Source organism: Engraulis encrasicolus, chromosome 14 (genome assembly GCF_034702125.1).
Source record: "Engraulis encrasicolus isolate BLACKSEA-1 chromosome 14, IST_EnEncr_1.0, whole genome shotgun sequence".
In the NCBI taxonomy this organism is placed as follows: Eukaryota; Metazoa; Chordata; class Actinopteri; order Clupeiformes; family Engraulidae; genus Engraulis; species Engraulis encrasicolus.
Genome location: NC_085870.1, coordinates 55065812 through 55086967, shown reverse-complemented (window position 1 = coordinate 55086967; position 21156 = coordinate 55065812). Strand labels below are relative to the sequence as shown.

The following is a 21156-nucleotide window of genomic DNA, read 5'->3' as shown; positions in this document are numbered from 1 at the left end:
ATATTTTACTAAATTGTGCTGGTTAATGAAACATTACCAGACATGTTAGTAATAATTGTGACCCAAACTTATACTCCAGCCTCCACTGAGGTGCATTTGGAGGGTTTTTTGTCACAAAACCTGACGGTGGTGACATCTGATGTAGTTCACAAAAAAGTATGTGTTTTACATGTTTTTGACAAGTTTTAAGAATATGCTTCCAATAAGTATCTACAATTATGTTGAATTGTAAAAGTAATTCACTTAAATACAGTAAACTTATTTTTTTACTTCAAATTCTGTCTGACGCTGGTGACAAAACCAAGAAAGAGCCCATTTTATGAAAAATGTAAAACATGGGGAGCTTGGCCAATACATTCACTGCACAGCCAAGACGTTCATCTATGATAATACACCTCTATATTTTGGATTTGAACAACTTAAAACCTGTTTATGCCACATTTTCAACAATCTAGGCCTACTTCCTAGAGTATCTAACAAATGAAGAAAAAACACATGCACAAACATACTGTGCACACACAAAAATAAAGTGTTTATGCTAGATGTCATTGACTTGAGAGGGCTATTTATTTTGCTAAATGTAGGTAATAATTAGGTCACTTTCACCACCTTCAGATTACTGTCACCACCGTCAGTTCTTAAGTCACCACCGTAAGAAGGAGTTTTGGACATTTTAAATGAATGTGCTTACAACATTTTCCTTTGTAGTTGTTGAATTATCAAAGTAATAGCAAATTTAAGCCTACACGAATATTTGTGAAATTACCAAAAAAAAATTTGATCTATTTAGCCATTAAGTAAGCATTGTCTGACAGCACATATTTTTAAATTAGAACACGTGAAGCAGTATTAATATAGAATGAAAGTGAATTTTCAACATTTAAAGGCGTATGTGTGAACCAAAAAACACACACAATCACTTAAAAACTCCAGATACATATGCAACCAAATCAATACACTTTTTATTGCTTTTAATTGTGTCTGACGGTGTTGACAAAAAACAAGGTATGATCGGAGAAAAACCTGATTTCTGAAAAAAATGGAAAATGGGGAGATTGGCCTTGTGCATTTCTGAAAAGCCAAGACCTTTGTCTACGAGGATATACCATATTATTTTTTAATTCACTTCGTTTTTTTCTTTCAAGATTACAACCTTTACAACCAGCCACTTTCTCAAGAATCAATTAACAATCAATGCAACCCGCGGTCGGGATGAACCCCGTCAGCGGGTTCCAAATAACAATCAATGAGCCCCGCGGGCGGGATGAACCCCGTCCGCGGGTTCCAATTAACAATCAATGAGCCCCGCGGGCGGGTTCCAATTAATAATCAGACAGCCACGGGCGGGTTGGTGCAGCATCCAATCAGCATGCAGTTCTGTACTGCACAGGTGCAGCTTGTTATTGAAGCTGTGAAGTGCTGTAGCCTAACAAGCACTGTGCAAACGTCAAGAGATTGTTCAATAACGCGCCGTTTCTCAAAACGGAACTGTTTTGGATGTTGACAAATGCAAGAAGAAACGACAATGTGCAATGCATATGACCTATATTTCAGATAACATGAGTTAACACAAGTGAGCTGCGTGAGATAGCCTAGCTAAACTGTAGCACAATCCCTTTCTTGCCATCTAATCAGCCATAATGTGGATTACAAACTGGAACTTGGGACCATAATGGAAACGTGTGGTTTACAGTGAGGGGTTGGGATACATTCTGCGGTCAAGACAACGCAAGGTAAGGGCACTGGGATAGCCTATTTGTAGCCTGTAATTGTAACCACGGAGTAACACAGGTGATTTCATTCATCACCTGGTTCAGAAGAACACACACCCCTTCTGGAATGATGACTGCGGTGCGCTGATGTGTTAGCCTATTGTTTATTGCATTAAATGTGAATTGTTACTGTAATCGGAAGGCTGTTACAACACAACTTTTGTGTTGTGTTTGGATTGTCTTATATTTAGAAGTGCGTGATGGATGCAATACGAAACGTATAGAAAAATGGGTAGTAGCAGGGAGGTTGTCTGCTTAAAATGCACCGTTTGAGAGCGTTTATTTATTTATTTATTTTTTTAAATACCGTCTGGGGCAGACCCCCCTTGACTTGGTTACAGAATTCTTGCTTACCAATATCATACCCCCCAAACCCCCCACTGTGCCTGTTCATCAGTTTCTCAGCCTTGGGTTTCTGGACTGTAGGCCTAGGCTACTGTTTTATGAGTCAATACTGTAGTTATTTTTGCACAAATAGTGCACCCTCGGTTAGATTTTAAAAGCGGTTGGAAAGATTAGACCTAATTCTTTATTTGTGATTGGCAATGCAGATCATGATTTTTGGTGGTAGGGTCAAAAATCCATAGGCCTATGTGAGATAGGCCAGGTTACAGTAAACAACAGGACATTCAATTAGCCTACATGAGAAAGTATGAGCCTATTGAATTTTATGGGCTATATTTGCCCAGGTCTTTATTCATGAAGTTTCATGAACTGTAGGGAAACGTTATCATAATAACTAGATTGCATTTATTCACAGAAAATGCTGGCGTATGCTTGCTCGTTAGGCCTATGCATTTGTTGCCCATCATGCATGTGTTGCCCTGCATAGCCTAAACAACACTGTCTAAGTATGAGGTAACTTCCTGTTTGTTCCATTAGGTTTACATGGATTCTGTGACATTATGTTGTAATGGTAGGCTATGTGACTACGACTGAAGTGCCATCCAGAAATGGTCTGGCCCATCCGAAACAGAGATTCTGGCGCCGTGGCTGCCCAGTCAGGCTCCCCCGTCCCAAAAAAATGCCCTAGGGCCCCCAACAACAACTTTGCCTAGGGCCCCCAAAATCCTACAAACGGGCCTGGCTGGGTCAACCATGTCTGGCCGTAAATTCAGACGAATCTCCACCAATATCCATCTGTCTGACCCTGATGATGACGAGCTCAATGCAGCTCGGAGAGGCACCCCTGAGTTTGACCGCCTTCATAAGATTAAACCCCTGTACACTCATATCCGGCAAAGCTGCATTTCCAACTTCCAGCCAGGTCAGAACATTGCCATTGACAAACGAATGATCGCCTCCCGTGCCAGGATAGGAATCCGGCAATACTGCAAAGATAAGCCATCGAAATGGGGGTACAAATGTTTTGTGCTAGCAGACTCACAATCTGGGTACACCTGGGACTTCATTGTTTATGAGGGGAAAAACAAAGCAGGATCTGGAAAAGGGCTGAGCTTTGACGTAGTCATGGAGCTAGTGTCCTCCCCAGTTTTGGGGACTGGCTACAAGCTCTTTGTGGACAATTTTTATACAAGCCCAAGGGGATACGGGAGGGAAGTCTGCTGTTCGTACAATGGAAAGACACTCGTCTAGTTCGGATGTGTTCAAGCCCACAGCGAAGGCAACGGGGGGTGTAGTCTCCGGGCTGTAGCAATTTCTGATCGAAAAATAAAAAAATACATTTAAAAAAATCCCACGTGGCTTGCCTTGGCTTGAAGAGCCACAACACCTCGCACAATAAGCACAATGGCTCCAGCTCTGATGACCACCACAGCCAGGACCGGGTATCCGAGGACAGTCAGCCCGAAAATGTGTGCTATGGATCGGCCTTGTGATGTGACTCGTCTCGGTAGGATGCAAGACATGCACATTTTTCCTGTTTTTACGTGTTTTCAGTGGATCCTTTGTCCTGGACTTTTAATAAGACTTGAGGCAAGTGTATTTCAGATTACCAATGTTGACAGCATTCATGCATCCATAAACCATGTCAGTCCCACTACCATGCTTGGCTATTGACAGGATACACCTTTTTTGTAAAACTCACTTGTTTATCACCACACATGCTTGACACCATCTAAAGCAAATTTGTTTATCTTGGTCTCAAGAGAGATGAACAGACCAAGCATATGCATCACTGGAACCATGTCGTGTGATCTGAAGAGACCAAGGTAAACAAATATACTTTAGATGGTGTCAAGCATGTGTGGTGGTAAACAAGTGAGTTTTACAAAAAAGGTGTACCCTCTCAATAGCCAAGCATGGTAGTGGGACTGACATGGTTTATGGATGCATGAATGCTGTCAACATTGGTAATCTGAACTACACCTAAAAGAAACATGCATGTCATCATGCACTGTGACTACTGAAGCAGATCATGATATTCTCCATAGGATTGCATTCAAATCTCACACCAATCTCTTTAAGCCAGATGCAGACTCAAAATGTAAAAGTTCAATGCAAAGAAAGGTTGAAACGCACACTGATGACCTCCCCTTTCATCCCTTTTCATTTCGTTTCATTTCGAGACGATTCGAGCCAACACAGCCCCTTCTCTACCGGATTTTAATCTGGGGTGTACTCACTTTTGTGAGTACATGTTCAAACATTCATGGCTGTATTTTGTTTTTTTCTGAGTGAACAAGAAATTTAAGCGGTTAAATATGTTGTTAAAAGGTCACTAATCATTGTGTCAAAGTGAAATTTCTGTAATGCTTTCCTATGAAAAGATATACTCACAAATCTGCAAAGCTGTGAGGGGTGTATTCACTTTCGTGATATATTGTAACAGCACGTCAAATGGGCTGCTTGCTTAGCGTGCGCGTTGGATGACCGATCCCTCATTCCCCAGCTGACATTATATTTTAATTTGTTTACTTTTACTTGCACTTTTCACTTGTTCGTAGTGCATAAGCACTTGAACTGTTTGAGGAAATGAAATTATAGCTTTTTAATGGTCGTTTTCCGCCTATGGATGACTGGGGGGGGGGGGGGGGGGGTCTGCGTGTCTGCATGTCTGTGTGCAAAATGTATTTAACTGTGGAACATTATTTGACCGGCCCCAAAGAAACAATTCAAATGCGCCCAACCACCCCAACCCCCCCACACACACACACACACACACACACACTACGTCATACCTGTAGGATTTCAAATGCCTACTAACCTTGTGCATCCCCATGACTTGAGGGATATACGTCACCCTGTAGGTTTTCTTGCCACCTTCAATGGGAATGGTGTTCACCTGAGGAAAAAAAAAGGAATATTTTTTCCTTGCAGTACTTTTAACTTCAAATTACCATTGACCTAAATGGAATGCACCAATGAAATGCAGTAATAAAACACAACGGAATGCACCAGAGCACCAATGAAATGCACCAATGCATCAATGCACTAATGCATAGGTGGCTAACCCGCGGCTCTCGAGCCGCATGCGGCTCTATGCCTGGTGTCTTGCGGCTCTTGCGTCCATGTCCAAGTTTGTGTTTATGTCCCATAGGCAATATGCATTGGAATTGCGCACACAAAGTTGATTAGAACTATGGCAAATAAGTGCCCTGTAGTCTTGGTACTGTAGTAGGCCTTGCCTAAATGTGTCCTGAATGATCACGTTGGTGTGTGACATTTGTTACTGCAAATAGGCCTACAAGACGTGATTTAGGCCTAAGCATATGTTCTAAAAATAACGCTTTAAAAAGTGAACGCGTCTTTCGCTGACTAGACAAAATAGCGGCAAAATGTTTTAACCTGAAAGATTTGGCCATCACTCCTCAATAAGGTCAAGAAATGTGCTGTCCATATTTGTGGATTCTATTGCTCGGATATGGCGGTTATAAATGTGCAAATGATATGAAGAGAAAGGCGTCTGGAGCAGAGATGCGCCGAGAATCTCTGTCCTGCGTAGCCATCTCTGCGCTCTCTTAGGAGGAGTGTTCATGGCTATTGACCCGAAAGTGAAATTGTGTTTTTAGTTTAAAATCGTCACGGGCTATAGACAAATAGCGCCAAAAATAATGTTCTATCCTGGTTTTCGCGGTGAATGTCGGCCGTGGTCTATCAGTCATTGTCAAAGCGGCGCGGGCAGACAGCGTGCAGGTGGGAAACAATTTCAATCGACGTGTCGCTTGTCCGCGCTCAGTTTAGTCTCAAAAATAAAACTTTGATTTTTCCCCTGGCCCCCTGTCAGCACCCGCTGAAACATTAATGTGGAAAATGAACGGCGACTTGACGGACCACCTTGTTAATTTTGGGTGTTGTCGTCAGACATCCAATGATGAGCTGTGCGCAAGAAGGCGGTGCCTGTGCGCCTAACCCCCGAATGAGCTAAGAGAGGCGGATAATCTTTGTGGCGCGTTACTTCGTGCTCTGTTATAAAGAGTGCTCATGGATATTATGCTGTGAAACGTGTTTTATTAAAATATGAAAGAATTTATTAACATAATTTTGATCTGTGTACCCTTGTCTTCTTATGTAAAACAACATTTTATCTTGAAAAAACCCTTTCCCCAAAAAAATTGAAGCAGTAAAAAAAAAAGGGGGGGGGGTCATCTTATATTCAGGATTGTCTTGTAGTCAGGCCATTAAGTTGGTGTGTAACATCAATCTGACTCTTTGTGGGTGTGTGTCTGTGTGTGTCTGTGTGAGAAAGGAAGAGATGGCTGATGTTCATGCCCATGTGTTGTTGTGTATGCTGGTCTATGGTGCGAAAAGGATGGGTGATGCCCATGTTGGTGGGTGTGCGCATGTTTATATGCCCGCGTGATGTTTGTGTGCCGATGTGGCTCTTTGCTATGACACATTACAAAATGTGGCTCTTGGTCTCTGACTGGTTGGCCACCCCTGCACTAATGACACGCAATGACTGTTTTCTGATCTGAGTCAAGTTGAGTACCTCTGTGGTCTTTGTGTGCCCCCAATCAATCAGTCTTTAATGTAGTACACTGAAGCTGCAAGTGAAAATGAACAGTCCCAAGCACATGCCTGTGTGTGTCCTTGTGTCCCTTTAAAAATGACTGACAATGTGACAAATGGATTTAATGCAGAGCTTTGGTGCAAAATTACTTGTAGTGCTATACATCAGCGGTCCCCAACCTAGCCTCAATTAACAGTCCCTGAGGGCCAGTTTTTCAAAATTCCTTTCAATAAAGGGCCGGGCCGACACGACCCCCCCAAACCCCGCCCCCCCAAAAATAAATAAAAATTAAATAAAAAATTATAAGTCCTTTGTAAGCACAATACACACGCACTCACACCCACAGCAGATATTTAGTTTCCAGTGACAGGATGGGAGAACATTTCTCTCCCTGCATTTTTCTGGAGCACTGTGGGGTGAGGTGCCTGCTTTGCTCTCATTGCCTTTAGTATTTTTTTGAAATGACATAAGATTATCTGTTAGCCTTTATTTGCAGACTACATTCATAAAGATTTATTTCTAAGTGAGAAAACCAATAAGCCTGAAGATAACACTTTTCAAACAAATGTTGCTTATTATGACTTTATGCAGCTCTCACATGCATAATGAGAATCAGTGCAATAATGGACCCAACAAAGAGGACATATAGATAGGAGAACACCAGGTTTTGTCAACAAGAAAGTGGCACATTTGATGCAATGTTGATTAAATGCAAAAGCCAATAATAAATTGTCAAGTTGCTCATAACTTTGTTTACAGTCTTATGAGGGTCTTAGCATTCCAAACAAACTATTTGGGGACTGTTTAAAGTGTGAAAAGTTTATTAAGCAATTCGTTTTTAATAGGCTACCAATAGTTAGCTGCCAGCAGAGCTCAAACACAGTTTGCCTTCATTTGTGTTAGCAACTAGCTACAGCTACTGCTAAACCAATTCGAAGTACTAACACACTGTAATTCAATACTTCATATAATTCAATACTTCATATAATTCACTAATTGTAACTGTAACTGCAATCAAATGTGGACCATTACTTTAAAAAACGAGGCATAGAGAACTTTGTGAATAATTTATTTACAGGCTCTGATACAGTCCTTCCCTTGTAGTCTACATCAGTGGTTCTTAACCTTTTTTTCTTGATGCACCCCCTTACCTGTGCCCAAGACAAGTCGCGCACCCCCAACTCGAGCGTCTACACGTATATACACACTAAACAATTATTTTAGTGATTAATTACAGTGATTCTTGCTTGAGACATTAATCAATCCCTCATGCCTTTACATGGGGACCAAAACATGTTTTAATTTGGTTTTGATTTGGCCTAATTATAATGTTCGCTTGCAGAATTTTGGTCACAGCCTCAACACAAACAAAATTCCGTGCACCCCCTGAAATCTCTGGCGCACCCCCAGGGGGTGCCCGCACCCCAGGTTAAGAACCAATGGTCTACATCACAACCTCTAATGCCACCGTCGTAGGTGCTTCTGTCCGGAGCCTGCAGTGACTGACAAACAGGGAGAAACTGCCTGAGGGGCGGGGCACGGCACGCTTCTTCATAGCGTCTGTGGCGCGATTTCAAAATAAGAGCCGACAGCGCGATCGGACCAAAAAAACCCCAACTTTTTTAAAAATTATTATTTTATTTTTTTAATTTTTCGAAATTATTCGAGGGCCAAAAATAGATGCCCCCGCTATTTGAGTATGGGGGGCCTAGACGTGGAACACAAGTATTTTAATTTTCAATAACAAGCAAACTTTTCTTTGTGCCGTCCAATCACTAGTTCAATGGCAATTTATGTGCCAGAAGCATGCTGCGAGGCCGCGCCCCCTTTATATTTCAAAGGGGGCGCGACGCAGTGGAGGACTGTCGTGTTGGAGAGTCAGTTGTCTTCTCTGGCTCTTTCTTTTTAAGGCTATTGAACGTTGTGAAGCAAGCTTTTGGGAGCAATTAGAAATCCACTTCTATCGTTTGTAACCATTTCAATTTCGTGACAACAATGCCGTGTTACAAACGTAATTGTGTTGTAAGACACGTCTAGTGGTCGCAACTAGCAGAGGAAACGACCAACACATGTTTGAGGAGCTCCTGGAAATCAGCGTTAGCAGGAAACAAAGCTATGACATGCAACGTTTTGCCTCTTGTTTATATATTGCATTGGGTTCTTGAAGTTACAGAAAACCACAGAGACTTGGCCGGGGTAGAATCACACACTGGGTATGCAGTCCACACAGACGCGACAAGAGGGCACGATATAACTACTAGTAGCAAACTTGGGTGGTATCAAACTCAATCTTCTTCCCGTTGTTAAAAAAAAAACAAATGCTACTTGGAAACAGTTGACATTGGATTAACCCATTGACGCCTAAAGGGCTCTGCATACTTCACGTGCGCACTTTGGCGCGAGAACCATTAATGACGTCATCACTTGCGACAGACTATTCATACTTCAAAAGCGCTTTCGCTCGCATTGTCGGAAGTGCCCTCTGCTGTTCATGAGAGAAACGGCAGTATTTTTCGCAACTCGCAGCGTGAGTTCTACGGATGTATAAAATAGAAAGCCAAACACGGCTGCTGTAGGGCTACTGAACGTCTGACTTGTGACTTACCACATTGAAACATATATTTTTTGTTGTAGCCTACATTGCCAGATCATTCCAAGACCATGTGAGAGCATTGTTCTGGCGGCAGAATGTATAAATAGATCGCCGAACACAACGTGCTTCTGAACAAAGTAAACAATTGTTTCACTGAACAACATTTAAGAGAGAAGATAAAATAACTCTCTAGGACATTTTATTATCCTCAAAATGATACAGGATCCATTCTGTAGTAGCCTACAGTAGTTGTAGCCTCTCTTCGCAACTCCTGCTTTGTCTGCCTACCTGCGTGGTCGCTGGTGGCGCACGACAAGTTACAAAAAATGTGGGGTGCACGACGTCGCGCCACGGCAGCTCGCGCCACGGCGTGTGACGTCATTTTGGGTCACGTGACGGCGCGAGTGAGGTCGCGAGTGAGGTCGCGAGTGAAGTATGAAGGAGGCTAGCGCCAGTCACGCCAAGTATGAATCCCCCTTAAGGCACCTGCAAAAAAGGGTGCTGAATGCCTGAGCCCTTTTAAGAAAAGCTGCCCTCAGCCTATAAAAACCTAAATATCTCCGCCTGTGAAGCTCATAAAAACATGCAATAAGAAGGCATTTAATCGCTAAGACCCTCATCTTTCATTAGAATGTGTTCATTCATATCAAACAAACAAAGACTTAATAAAGTTGTCACAAATCCCATGAGCCTGAATGCTGCGTAATGCAACTCCAGGCGCCAGGGCCAATGTTGCGCAACGCAACATCAGGCATCAATGGGTTAATAGAAGTGCTGCTTAACTAGGAGACCTGCAACCCAGCCATAAATTACCCTGAATTTCACTGTGCATTTCCTTAATGAACATAAACATGCCAAAAGAACACATGGTTAAAAGTAGTAGTACACAAACAGTACAAAAAAATTCAAATACGTCTTGCAATGTTGTCTTATCAGAGGATCATTATTATGGCCATGGTGATTATGGCAGTGAGTGTTTCTCAAACAGCTGTAAAACACAGCTCTACATTTTGGGTGACCATTCCTTGCACCACTAGGCCTATGACCAAGAATATTGGCTCCACAAATTTGTGGGGTAATTGTCAGTTTAATAGTCAAATACTAAATGGTAGGGCTTTTTTAAATGTAGGCTATTACACATGTTGAATGCCTTTATATAGAACGGAGTGAGGAAAACGGATTAGACCTTATTATTAGGCCCTATTAATACTATTATATTAGGCCTAGAGGTGGGCGATATGGTAATAAAATCATATCACGTTTTTTTAACATAAAATCTCGCTTTCGATTCCATTTAAAAAAACAAACAAACAAAAAACAGGCAATCTTCAAAACTTGTTGGCCGTTGGGCCTACTTCAGGCGTAATTTAAAAACCCTTTATTTTAACTGGGGTACATAACTAAAAACGCCAACCGAATTCAACCACACAGGGTCTTCATCAGGGCGTGACAAGAAAGAGTTAATTTGCGTGACCTTTTTATCAGTTCACAGGGTCACATGATGGTTCCGATAGGATACATGGATATTGTACTTTTCGGTGAATATATGAAAGCACATTGATATAAACACAACTATAGAGTAATGCAATAGAAAAGAATAATAATAAAGAATAATCAAGTGAGGTATTGTGCATGGGCTACCTAACGATTAAAGAGTATCTTACTCAAATACATGTACATATTCAGACATATCAGGCATCCATATTTAAGTCAATTAAAAAGGAGGGTCATCCATACTCATTGTGGTCATTCAGTCATTACAAAAATGGTCTAAAATCTATTTCCTCATTGAGGCCTGGGTAATTCATTGCATCCAAAGTATGTATCCAGAATGTTTCCCTTTGTAATAGTGTTTCGAGGCGGTTGGCGTTCTTAGTTATGTACCCCAGTTAAAATAAAGGGTTTTTAAATTACAAAACACCATACTACTCCTCGTCTCTATGCAAGAGTCGCCTGAGGTGGGCCCAACGGGCAACAAATTTTGAAGAATGGACTTTGACGTTTAACTTCAAGAGCACCAGCATCGGAGTGTACTGTCTAATAAAGAAGAGCACTTAGCATCCCTCCCTTATAGCAAACAACAGGCAATCTTGGGCTACAACCCTTTTGACAGATTTGAATGAATATCTGCATGCAAACATTAAACAAACTAAATGTGAAGGTTTTCTGTAATCCTCGTTTTCACATGACTTTAATAATGAGTGCAGAGCGTTTATTTCCCCTCACTGAAGTATGATTTCATGCGTGCATGCTTGCTGTTAGTGTCACCTATTGAAGTGACGTTGGTTTGGGATTTCTTGGAGGACTTTTAAAAGCCGCTGTGGGAAGTAGAGAGTAGCCTAGGCAACAGGTGGACACCCTTTGTTTTCTGTCATAACAGCGGTTTGCTGGCATTTGGCGTTTTCACATGGACATTTTCTTCGTGGATGTTACAGACATCCCAAGTCCAAAATACTAATGTCAGGGACACATTTGCTGAACCGAAAAGCGCACACTAATCATTCACTTTGAAAAGACGTGTGTAACACTCAGGTTAGAAACACAGCCTTCACTATCCCCTCCCTCGCGTGCCTGTGAAATCTAATCGAAATATTCCACACTCCATGCGAGAGTTGCCATCTTGCCATCTTGATTTGACGAAGCTACAGTCAATCAAAGCAAGAGTGGTAGAAAAAAAAACGAAACGCCCATCATGCTTCGAAGGCTTGTATTTCAGCCAAGGAACCTCCTATCGATGCTGGTTGCCAAGGAAAATGATTTGCATAGCAACCATTGCTATGCAACATTGAATTCTGAGTGGCTCCACCCTTGAAACTGATAAGCATGTCCTAATGAACAAGGACAGACATCATGACACCACAAAAGTGCTAAGAAACTCTATCCGTGATGCTGGTTGCTTAAGAAAATGCTTTGCCTAGCAACCGTCGCTATGTAACATTGAATTCTGGGTGGCTCCACCCCTGAAATCGATAAGCATGTCCTAATGAACACTTGTGCCAAGTTTCATGCTTTTATCACCTTGCGAGCAACCCATTGCCTAGACTATGAGAAATCAAGAGAAATGTCTAATTTTAGGAGGGAGGCTAATAATATCGTCCTCAACTGTGCATTCGGTGTAGGAACAGGCTACGGTAGTAAAACTGCAGGCAGCTGATGCATTGTTTGTTACTTAGCTTGTAGCTTCGTGTATTTCCACACATTTACACACAGGGCATTAAGATAGTTTTTAACAGAATCAGCTTTGCTCTCGCAAACTACCGGCATTGCGCTGCCACAAGAACAAGGAAGTAGCGAGACGACCAATCACAGCGCCTTTTTGTCTGCGTCCTTCGCGTCCGTCCAACGGATAGTTAGAATTTTTTTGAGCTGCTCGATGACGGGTGCAGAGCCTCTGCGAGGGGGGCGTGGACTCGCACAGACACAAGACGGACGGATGCACAGGCTGCCTCAACGTCGAGGCCTTTGTTAAAATTACAAAATTCACAAGTGGGTCTTGATATGACAAAATTATTTTCATATGCTTCATCATCTTTGAAAATAACCATTCAGTAAACAGTCGTCCTGACTGCCCTCCTTAATTCTGTCACAAAGAGTCGTCAGAAAAAATCCCATTATTTCCCCTCTAGTGCAAAGTGCTACTGTGTCTCTCAAAATCTGTTGTTTATTTAACATAAAACAATGGATAAAATAACGGTATCCTTGCACGTCCTTCCAGCGGTAGTAATGTTTTTGACTGTCAGCATCCCTCTCGCTGTTATCCAACAACAGTGGTGGTTGAATTGAATAGCCTACCCCTACAGCTGTGGTGTGTCAAAGCCGTAAGCGTGTTGGTTCAGACTGCCCCTCGGTGACCAAAAAGTGTGCTGCAAATCAAAGTGGTGAACCCGCAGATGTAAGTTTTAATTTGCGTAATCTCGCAAAAGATTTGCATTCTTCGCAAATAGTTTGCGTTATATCGCAAAAGATTTGCGTTACCTCACAAAAGTCTCCAGTGCATACATTTCCCCAATTTTCCCCCCCCTCCATGTCACCTCTGGGCTTCCGTATGTTTACACGCAAACGGATAAAAAAATGTCCGGATTTAAAAATATCCACATTATTCTGTGACTGCAAGAAAATACCCCACCCACTCACCTCCTCCTTGGTGCCCGCTGGATCTTCAACGTAGACGGTGACCTGTCCCTGTCCCGCACTGAAGGTGTCCACGGTGAAGACTGCCGGAAGCATCACTCTATTCCCCACAGGTTCAATGCCTACAGGTAGAAATAGAAATAGAAAGCCTTTTATTGTCATTCGATGCCAACAAGTACACAAGTATGCCTAGCACCATAGTCCTTTTTCTGGTTTGATTGTTACTGCGCGTCCTGCCACTAGAGGCTGGAAGGAGGTTATGTGCTCGTCCGAATTTCGTGAGTAGGGTCCGACTGCGTCCTGCAAGACGGGGGCATGCATTGAAGGGGGCGTGTATTGTCAGGTCGAGAAGTCGGCCCTGATTGGTCCGATTCACGACAACATCTGACGTCATTGACTTGCCACCGTAATGACAACACACAAGCAGGAGTCGGGACTTTTCAAAACAACTGGATGGATTTCGCTATGAATCATGATCCATCATCACTCAATCAGCGGTAAGCTTTCGATATGAATGTATAAATATACATTACCTTTTCTTTGCGACTTGACTATCAGTCGTTGAGCGAACACTTATTCATAGGTAATTTAACCACCTCGGACTACCAACTAGCTGTTTTGGCTAACGTTTATCTTCAAGCTAACAGGCCGGCCTTCGTACGTTTCTATTTGTTTCAGATTGCGTTTAGTTGCGGTTGCGTTTGTCATAACAATACGGAGATATCGGCAGACAAAGTGTAGGTAAAACATTAACATAACAAGGCTGTTGAACATTTCTTTATTTGAAAGCCACCTGAAAGTGATACTGTCCCATTTCTGGAAATAAGCTCATATTAAACCTCCCCTTGAATTTAATGATTGGGTTGTACCTTTCTCCTGTACTTTCAACCGTTAGCAGTTTCAAGCTAGCAGTTAACATTGAGTCCTATGAGACCAGCTAGCCGCCAGCTGGTCTCATAGGACTCAATGTTAACTGCTAGCTATGAAGTAAAATTTGCACTGCCATAGTCAGAGAACGGTTGAAAGTACAGGAGAAAGTTACAACCCAATCATTTTACTCAAAGAGGGGTGTAAAATAAACTTACTTCCAAAAATGGGACAGTAACACTTGAAGGGCTGACCAGGCTTCCTACTCGTTTGAATTCATCTTTTCAAAGCTAAGTGTTGACATCCCTTTCAAATGATAATCGGGTTGTGTGATTGCTTGGTTTACGCCATTGGCTAAATTCGTCGCAAAGTCAGGCTTTCCCCCAGCGCTTTCTTATCAAGGCGGCCGCCTTGACTAAACCCCACCCCCGCCTTGGCTACGTTCCCTAAAAAAAAAAAAAAAAAAATGCGTCCGAGGGCAAAAAAAAAAAAAAAAAACTTGTAAAAAAAAAAAGTTGTAATGCATGTTCAAGCGCAGGCACTAGGACAACATCGGTTGGACTAAATTGTGACACCTAGTGGTCGGATTTATTACTACGCCATGTGTGTCCATCCTCGAGGCCATATTTTGAAACAATTTTAATTTTCAATTCAATGGTTCAGCGAGAGATTCCAGACGTTGCCATATCGTCGGTGGAATAACTGAGAAGGTAAGTTGTAATTCTTGGGTTGCAGTTACGTCAGAATGCCCCTTCACTGGAGCGTGCGAATTTGAAATGGTGGACAACCCTGGCTTGGAGCCATTGAAACCCATTCAAAAGTACATTTTTTTCGATGTTCGACAGAATATTTTTAATTAGACCTTAAGACACACCATGGGTCTTGTTTAAAAGCTGAGAACCTCAGCTTTCCATACATGAAAACTAGCATCTACCAATCCGAAGGTAGCCTACTTTAAGTGCGGGGTTATTTTTCTAAAGATAGCTTTTGTTTCCTTGGAAACGGACGCGGTTTATGTGTTACTCACAATGATATAGTAAGCTCCAATGGTAGACCTCCTTGGTAAGCATATGGTGGACAGGAAGCTCCTTGACAACGTAAAACATGGACATGAGCGACTACTGCAAGCGGTTGGACCCGGCATGTAGGGAGAGATACTTGGCGATTGTGAATTGAGGCATTTTGGAAGGGGAAAACACAGTGTTGACCACCGTTTAAGGTTCGCGGCGTAAATAGCACGCAAACTGCGTCCGTTTCCAAGGAAACAAAACGCTGTCTTTAGAAAAGTAACCCTGGACTTAAAGTAGGCTACCTTCGGATTGGTAGATGCTAGGAAAATACCGTTTTCAGGTATGGAAAGCTGGGGTTCTCAGCTTTTAAACAAGACCCATGGTGTGTCTTAAGGTCTAATTAAAAATATTCTGTCGAACATCGAAAAAATGTACTTTTGAATGGGTTTCAATGGCTCCAAGCGAGGGTTGTCCACCAGCAGTTGTAGATCGCCACCAGGGGCAGCACTATGACGTCAACTGCAACCCAAGAATTGCAGCTGCTCATCTAAACGCTGTATTTACACTGTTATTGTGAATTTTAATTATATTATATATATATAATTAAATAAAACCCCCGAAACAGTATTCGTGCCGTGCGTGACATCAAACCCCGCCAACACCTCCCCCCGCGTGACATCGCGAGTGGCGCCCCCCCCCCCCCCCCCCCCCCCCCCCGCCACGCCGCCACTCAAAGCCTCACCACCTTGACTAACCAATTTTCTGGGGGAAACACTGAAAGTAATTAAGAAATTAACTCGTATTTATCAGGGAGGGCTAGCAAGGTTTGCTGCTTATCTAAAAGAATCGTTTACGGTTAAGATGACACTCGGGATTGCTTGTTGTACCACGACACGAGTGATCATGAAATTATGTTGCATCTCTAGGTCGTCCTCAGACGAGACTTCCATCGTTTCCAGTCATCCCGATCTGCTGGTACTCTGGGCTCCCACGTCTTTTTTGAGTCCACATACAGGTACTGGCCATATAATTAGAATATCATGAAAAAAATTGATTAATTTCCACAATTCCATCAATAATGTTTAACTGTCATGGTTTGTAGATGCAGGATCCAGGTTTTTTTCCTGGGGCTAGGGCAGCTTAAACATTAGTCTAGCAAATAGTCACGAAAGAGAGGAGAGTCTTTACTTGCTTCCTGAAGGCTGCAAGAGATGTGCTTAGTCTTGCTGCCTCTGGGAGACCGTTCCACTACTTGGGTACAACAACAGAGAACAGTCTTGACTGGGAGTTCCTAGAGCGACTGGATGGCAGAGCTGGAGGTGCGCAGGGGCCGTTCCTGCGATGGTTTTGGAGCCAAGGGTCAAGGCCTTGTGCTTGATCCGGGCGGCGATTGGTAGCCAGTGCAACTCAATAAATAGAGGAGTAACATGGGTCCTTTTGGGTTGATTGAATATCAACCGTGCCTCCGCATTCTGGACCATCTGCAGTGGTTTTAGCGCACAAGCAGGTAGACCCGTCATGAGTGAGTTGCAGTAGTCAATGTGGGACAGGACCGTGGCGTATAGAATATTGGGTCAGCACAGGTCTGATTTTCCGCACGTTGGACATCTGGAATCGACAGGACAGGGTGACTGAGTTGATGTAGTTGGAGCAGGACAGCTCGTCGTCAATCATGACACCAGGGTTTTTGGCGACTTTGTTTGGGGTCACAATGGTGGAGCCCATCTTGAGGTTGATGTTGTGACTGAGTGACTCTTTAGCTGGGATCACCTGGAGCTCTGTCTTGGACAGGTTCAGGTGTATGTGGTGGTCCTTCATCCAAGTTGACAAGTCGGTGAGGCAGGCAGAGATGCATGCCAAAACCGTGGTGTCCTCTGGACGGAACGACAGGTACATCTGGGTGTCATCAGCATAGCAGTGGTAGGAGAACCCATGTGTTTGAATGACACGTCCCAGGAAGGAGGTGTATATTGCAAACAGAAGGGGCCTCAGCACTGATCCTTGAGGTACGGCTGTGGAGAGGGTGTGAGTCGTAGACAGTTTCCCTGAATGTGCGTCCCGATAGGTAGGAGTTGAACCATTATCCTCAGGAGTATCTTACGGTTGACTGTCCTGATCCTACTAGACCTGTCTGCAGTCTTTGACACAGAGGATAGTCCTTCCGTTCTTGGACTGATAATCCAGAGATTATCACGAAACAAGCTTTCTATTTGAAAGTCCTGTTTTACATACTTCAGTATTGCCTTCTCGTGCGTTACATACTCCAGTATTGACTTCTGACCAGTCGTTGCGGTCATATAGCAGCCAGATGATCTAGTTCATTACTGTCTGCCTCCTTTTTTATACACTCATACTAGGATAGTTCCACCACACACTAAGAGAAAGCACAGCATTGGAATATCATAGCCCTGAGCAGTCTAGCATTAGATCCAATCAGAAAATCAGACTTCTAAGGTTGCATTTATAGAATAGAATCAGATAAAAACTTCTCATTGTACTGTGTATAATGACGATATCTATTAAATTTTTCCCAAAATTTATTAAAGGGTATATAATATTACTAATCCCCATCACATGATAACAGAGATGGTGAAAAGGCAGGAAATCTTTAATCACAACGCGCGCGCACGCACGCACGCACGCACGCACGCACGCACGCACGCACGCACGCACGCACGCACGCACGCACGCACACACACACACACACACCTCCACTGAACTTCCTCAGAGAATTTAAGTGCTATTCTTTCTACATGACAGATATTGTAGCATTGTAGAAGCTCACAATTGTGGTGCTGACTATGGATGGGAAGTCACTGAAGTTTTCTTTGTTGAACGTTAGGGGAATTAATGACAAATAACCTATTAATCATGAAGATATTTATATAAAAAATAACCACAATTATTATATATATATACAGTGAGTCCAATATGTATTTGATCCCTTGCTGATTTTGCCGGTTTGCCCACTAATAAAGACATGATCAGTCTATAAATTTATGATAATATGTATTAAAACATGGAGAGACAGAATATCAAAAAGAAATTCCAGAAAATAACTTAAAATAATATATTTTAATTTATTTGTATTTAATGTAGGCAAATAAGTATTTGACCCCTCTAGCCAAAGAAGACAAAGTGCTTGGTGGCAAAGCCTGTGTTTTCTAGCACAGAGGTCAGATCTTCTTTTAGTTGATGACAATGTTTGTGCATATAGTAGAAAACATTTTTGCCCATTTTTCTTTGCAGATTATCTCTAAAACATTAATAGTTTGTGGCTGTAGCTTGGCAAATGGGAGGTTCAGTTCTCTCCATAGAATTACTATAGGGTTAATATTTGGAGACTGTCTAGGCCACTTCACGACTTTAATATGCTTCTTATTGAGCCACCCCTTCGTTGCTTTGACTGTATGTTGTGTATTATTGTTATGTTGGGAGATCCAAAAATGGCCCACCCTTCAGTGTAGTGGTGGGGGGAAGGACGTTTGCACTCAGGATTGCACATTACATGTCTCCCTCCATCCATTCGTTGACGATGTGAAGTTGTCCTGTGCCTTGGCCAGATAAACACCCTCAAACCATAATGATACTACTTTCATACATGATGGTGAGGAGGGTGTTCTTGGGATCATAGACAGCAGTACTCTTTCTCAAAACACATTGAATTGTGTTAATGCCAAACAGCTTGATTTTGGTTTCATCTGACTACAGCACCTCCTTATCATATCCTGATGTCCGTTGGCAAACCTCAGGTGGGACTGCACAGGTTCCTTCTGAAGTAGAGGTACCATGTGTGCACTACAGGATTTTAAACCTCTATGGCATTTAAGTGCTACCAGTAGTTTTCTCCGTGATTTTGGTCCCAGTAGCTTTGATATCATTGCCTAGTTCATCCCTTATAGGTCTAGGGTGTTTTCCTTCTGTTCTCATGATTATCAAATCCCTACAAAAGGTCAAATCTTGTGTAGAACCCCAGAAAGCCTGATGAATAGTCATTTTGTATTCCTCGCATTTTGGAAGAAATGCGTCAACAGCTGGGTCATTAATACCCAGTCTCTTTCTTGTGGCTTTGCAGCCCATTTAATCTTGTTCAGGTCTAAAATCATGTCCCTGATATCATTTGACCGCTCTTTGGTCTTTCCCATGCTGGTGAGGTTGGAGTGTGACTGATTCACTCATACTATGGACTGATTCTGCTGATTCAATGTGTCTTTTAAGCATGTTAGTATGTACAGGTGTCTTTAATTCAGATGACAAGTTGATCGGAAGTGCCCATCTGGTCTGTGGGCCCGGAACTGTAATCAGTTGGCAGGGGATCAAATACTTATTTTGCTCGATGAAATGGAAATAAATTAATATATATTCTTTTAAGTTAATTTCTGGATTTTATTTTTGATATTCTGTCTCTCCATATTAGAATACATATTATCATAACATTTATTGACGGATCATGTCTTTGTTAGTAGGCAAACCAACAAAATCAGTAAGGGATCAAATACTCATTGAACTCACTGTATATAGCCCTTTTCCTCTGAAGATTTTAGAACAAGCGTTTTGGAAACTTGAAAACGTTAATTACCTTATCATCACACACAAAAAAGGCTGGATATTTGGGATCAATATTTATTCGCCCATCTGCGATTTCGCCAGACCGGACGTCAATACGTTCAATTCTTACAGCCAACTGAAAGAAGGCATTTGGAAGGTTCACAGAGTGCGCATCAGCTGACGACAGTTTAAGGGCAAGTGCAGGTAAGCATAAGAGGTGCCTCTCAGCCACATGCAAAAGGTACATTCAACTTGCGCATCATAACATTATAATTATAAAAATAGTCTAATATTCCAAGTGCCCCATGCATTATGAATTAAACAAAAAACAAGAGCCGTAAGAACCGAAAACCGTGACCTTGATATGGACTGATCCGTGAATTTTGTGAACCATACCACCCATAACGCACGCACGCACACTCTTCCTGTCATCCTCTCGACCGTGGGCAACCGTGGCCTAATGGTTAGGGAGGTGGACTTAAGATCAGAGGGTAGCAGGTTCGAATCCACCCTTAATTCTCCCTATACCTCGAACCATGGCTGAAGTGCCCTTTAGCAAGGCACCTAACACAACATTGCTCCAGGGACTGTAACCAATACCCAATGTCCTATAATCAATCAAGACACAAAAGCCCTTTAAAAAGAAAATGTGAAAGTTACCTGGGCCGTATGCTCTGACTTTTTTAGGGTTGAGTTTGGGTTTTAACGGAGCGCCAGGTTTCAGCTTGGACTTGGGAAACTGCGACAGGTAGGTCATGACGGATTGCTCATCAACACTTCGGTCTATGATCTCCTCAGGGGCAATCACCTGAAAAAAGTGAAGATTAAAGATAAATAAATTAAAGGTGTGTGCGTGTGACTTGGTCTATGATCTCCTCAGAGACAATCACCTAGGAAAAAAGTAGAGATTCAAGATATCTTTCATTACATATCATTATAGGTCAGGGGTACTCAATTAAAAGTAGTCGAGGGCCAGTTTTTCCAAATTCCTCCCAATAAAGGGCCTACACGAGTCACGGGCCCCCCGTGATCATGGACCCAGTAAAGAGGGCCCCTCAGGTTTTGTCAACAAGAAAATGGCACATTTGATGCAATGTTCATTAAATGCAACAGCCAATAATAAATCCTCAAGTTGCTCATAACTTTGTTTGTAGTCTTAAGAGGGGCTTATCATTTCAAACAAACAAATTGGGGACTGTTTAAAAGTGTGAAAAGCGTTATCAAGCAATTTGTTTTTAAGTACCACTAGTTAGCTGCCAGCAGAGCTCCAACACAATTTTCCTTCATTTGTGTTAGCAACTAGCTACAGCTACTGCTAAACCA

The 21156-nt window shown here is 42.4% G+C and overlaps 1 protein-coding gene across 4 annotated transcripts in view; it reads right to left on the bottom strand.

Annotated features, from left to right (window-relative positions):
- The window catches only part of flnbl (filamin B, like), a 249417-nt gene that overhangs the window by 194262 nt on the left and 33999 nt on the right, over positions 1 to 21156 (bottom strand). For all 4 annotated transcript variants that reach the window (XM_063216182.1, XM_063216181.1, XM_063216183.1 and 1 more), the window contains exons 5-7: positions 20494 to 20641; positions 13412 to 13530; positions 4939 to 5016 (exon numbers count right to left, since the gene is read on the bottom strand). In XM_063216182.1, coding sequence (XP_063072252.1) covers positions 4939 to 5016; positions 13412 to 13530; positions 20494 to 20641 — 345 coding nt within the window. The remainder of the gene's footprint in view (positions 1 to 4938; positions 5017 to 13411; positions 13531 to 20493; positions 20642 to 21156) is intronic.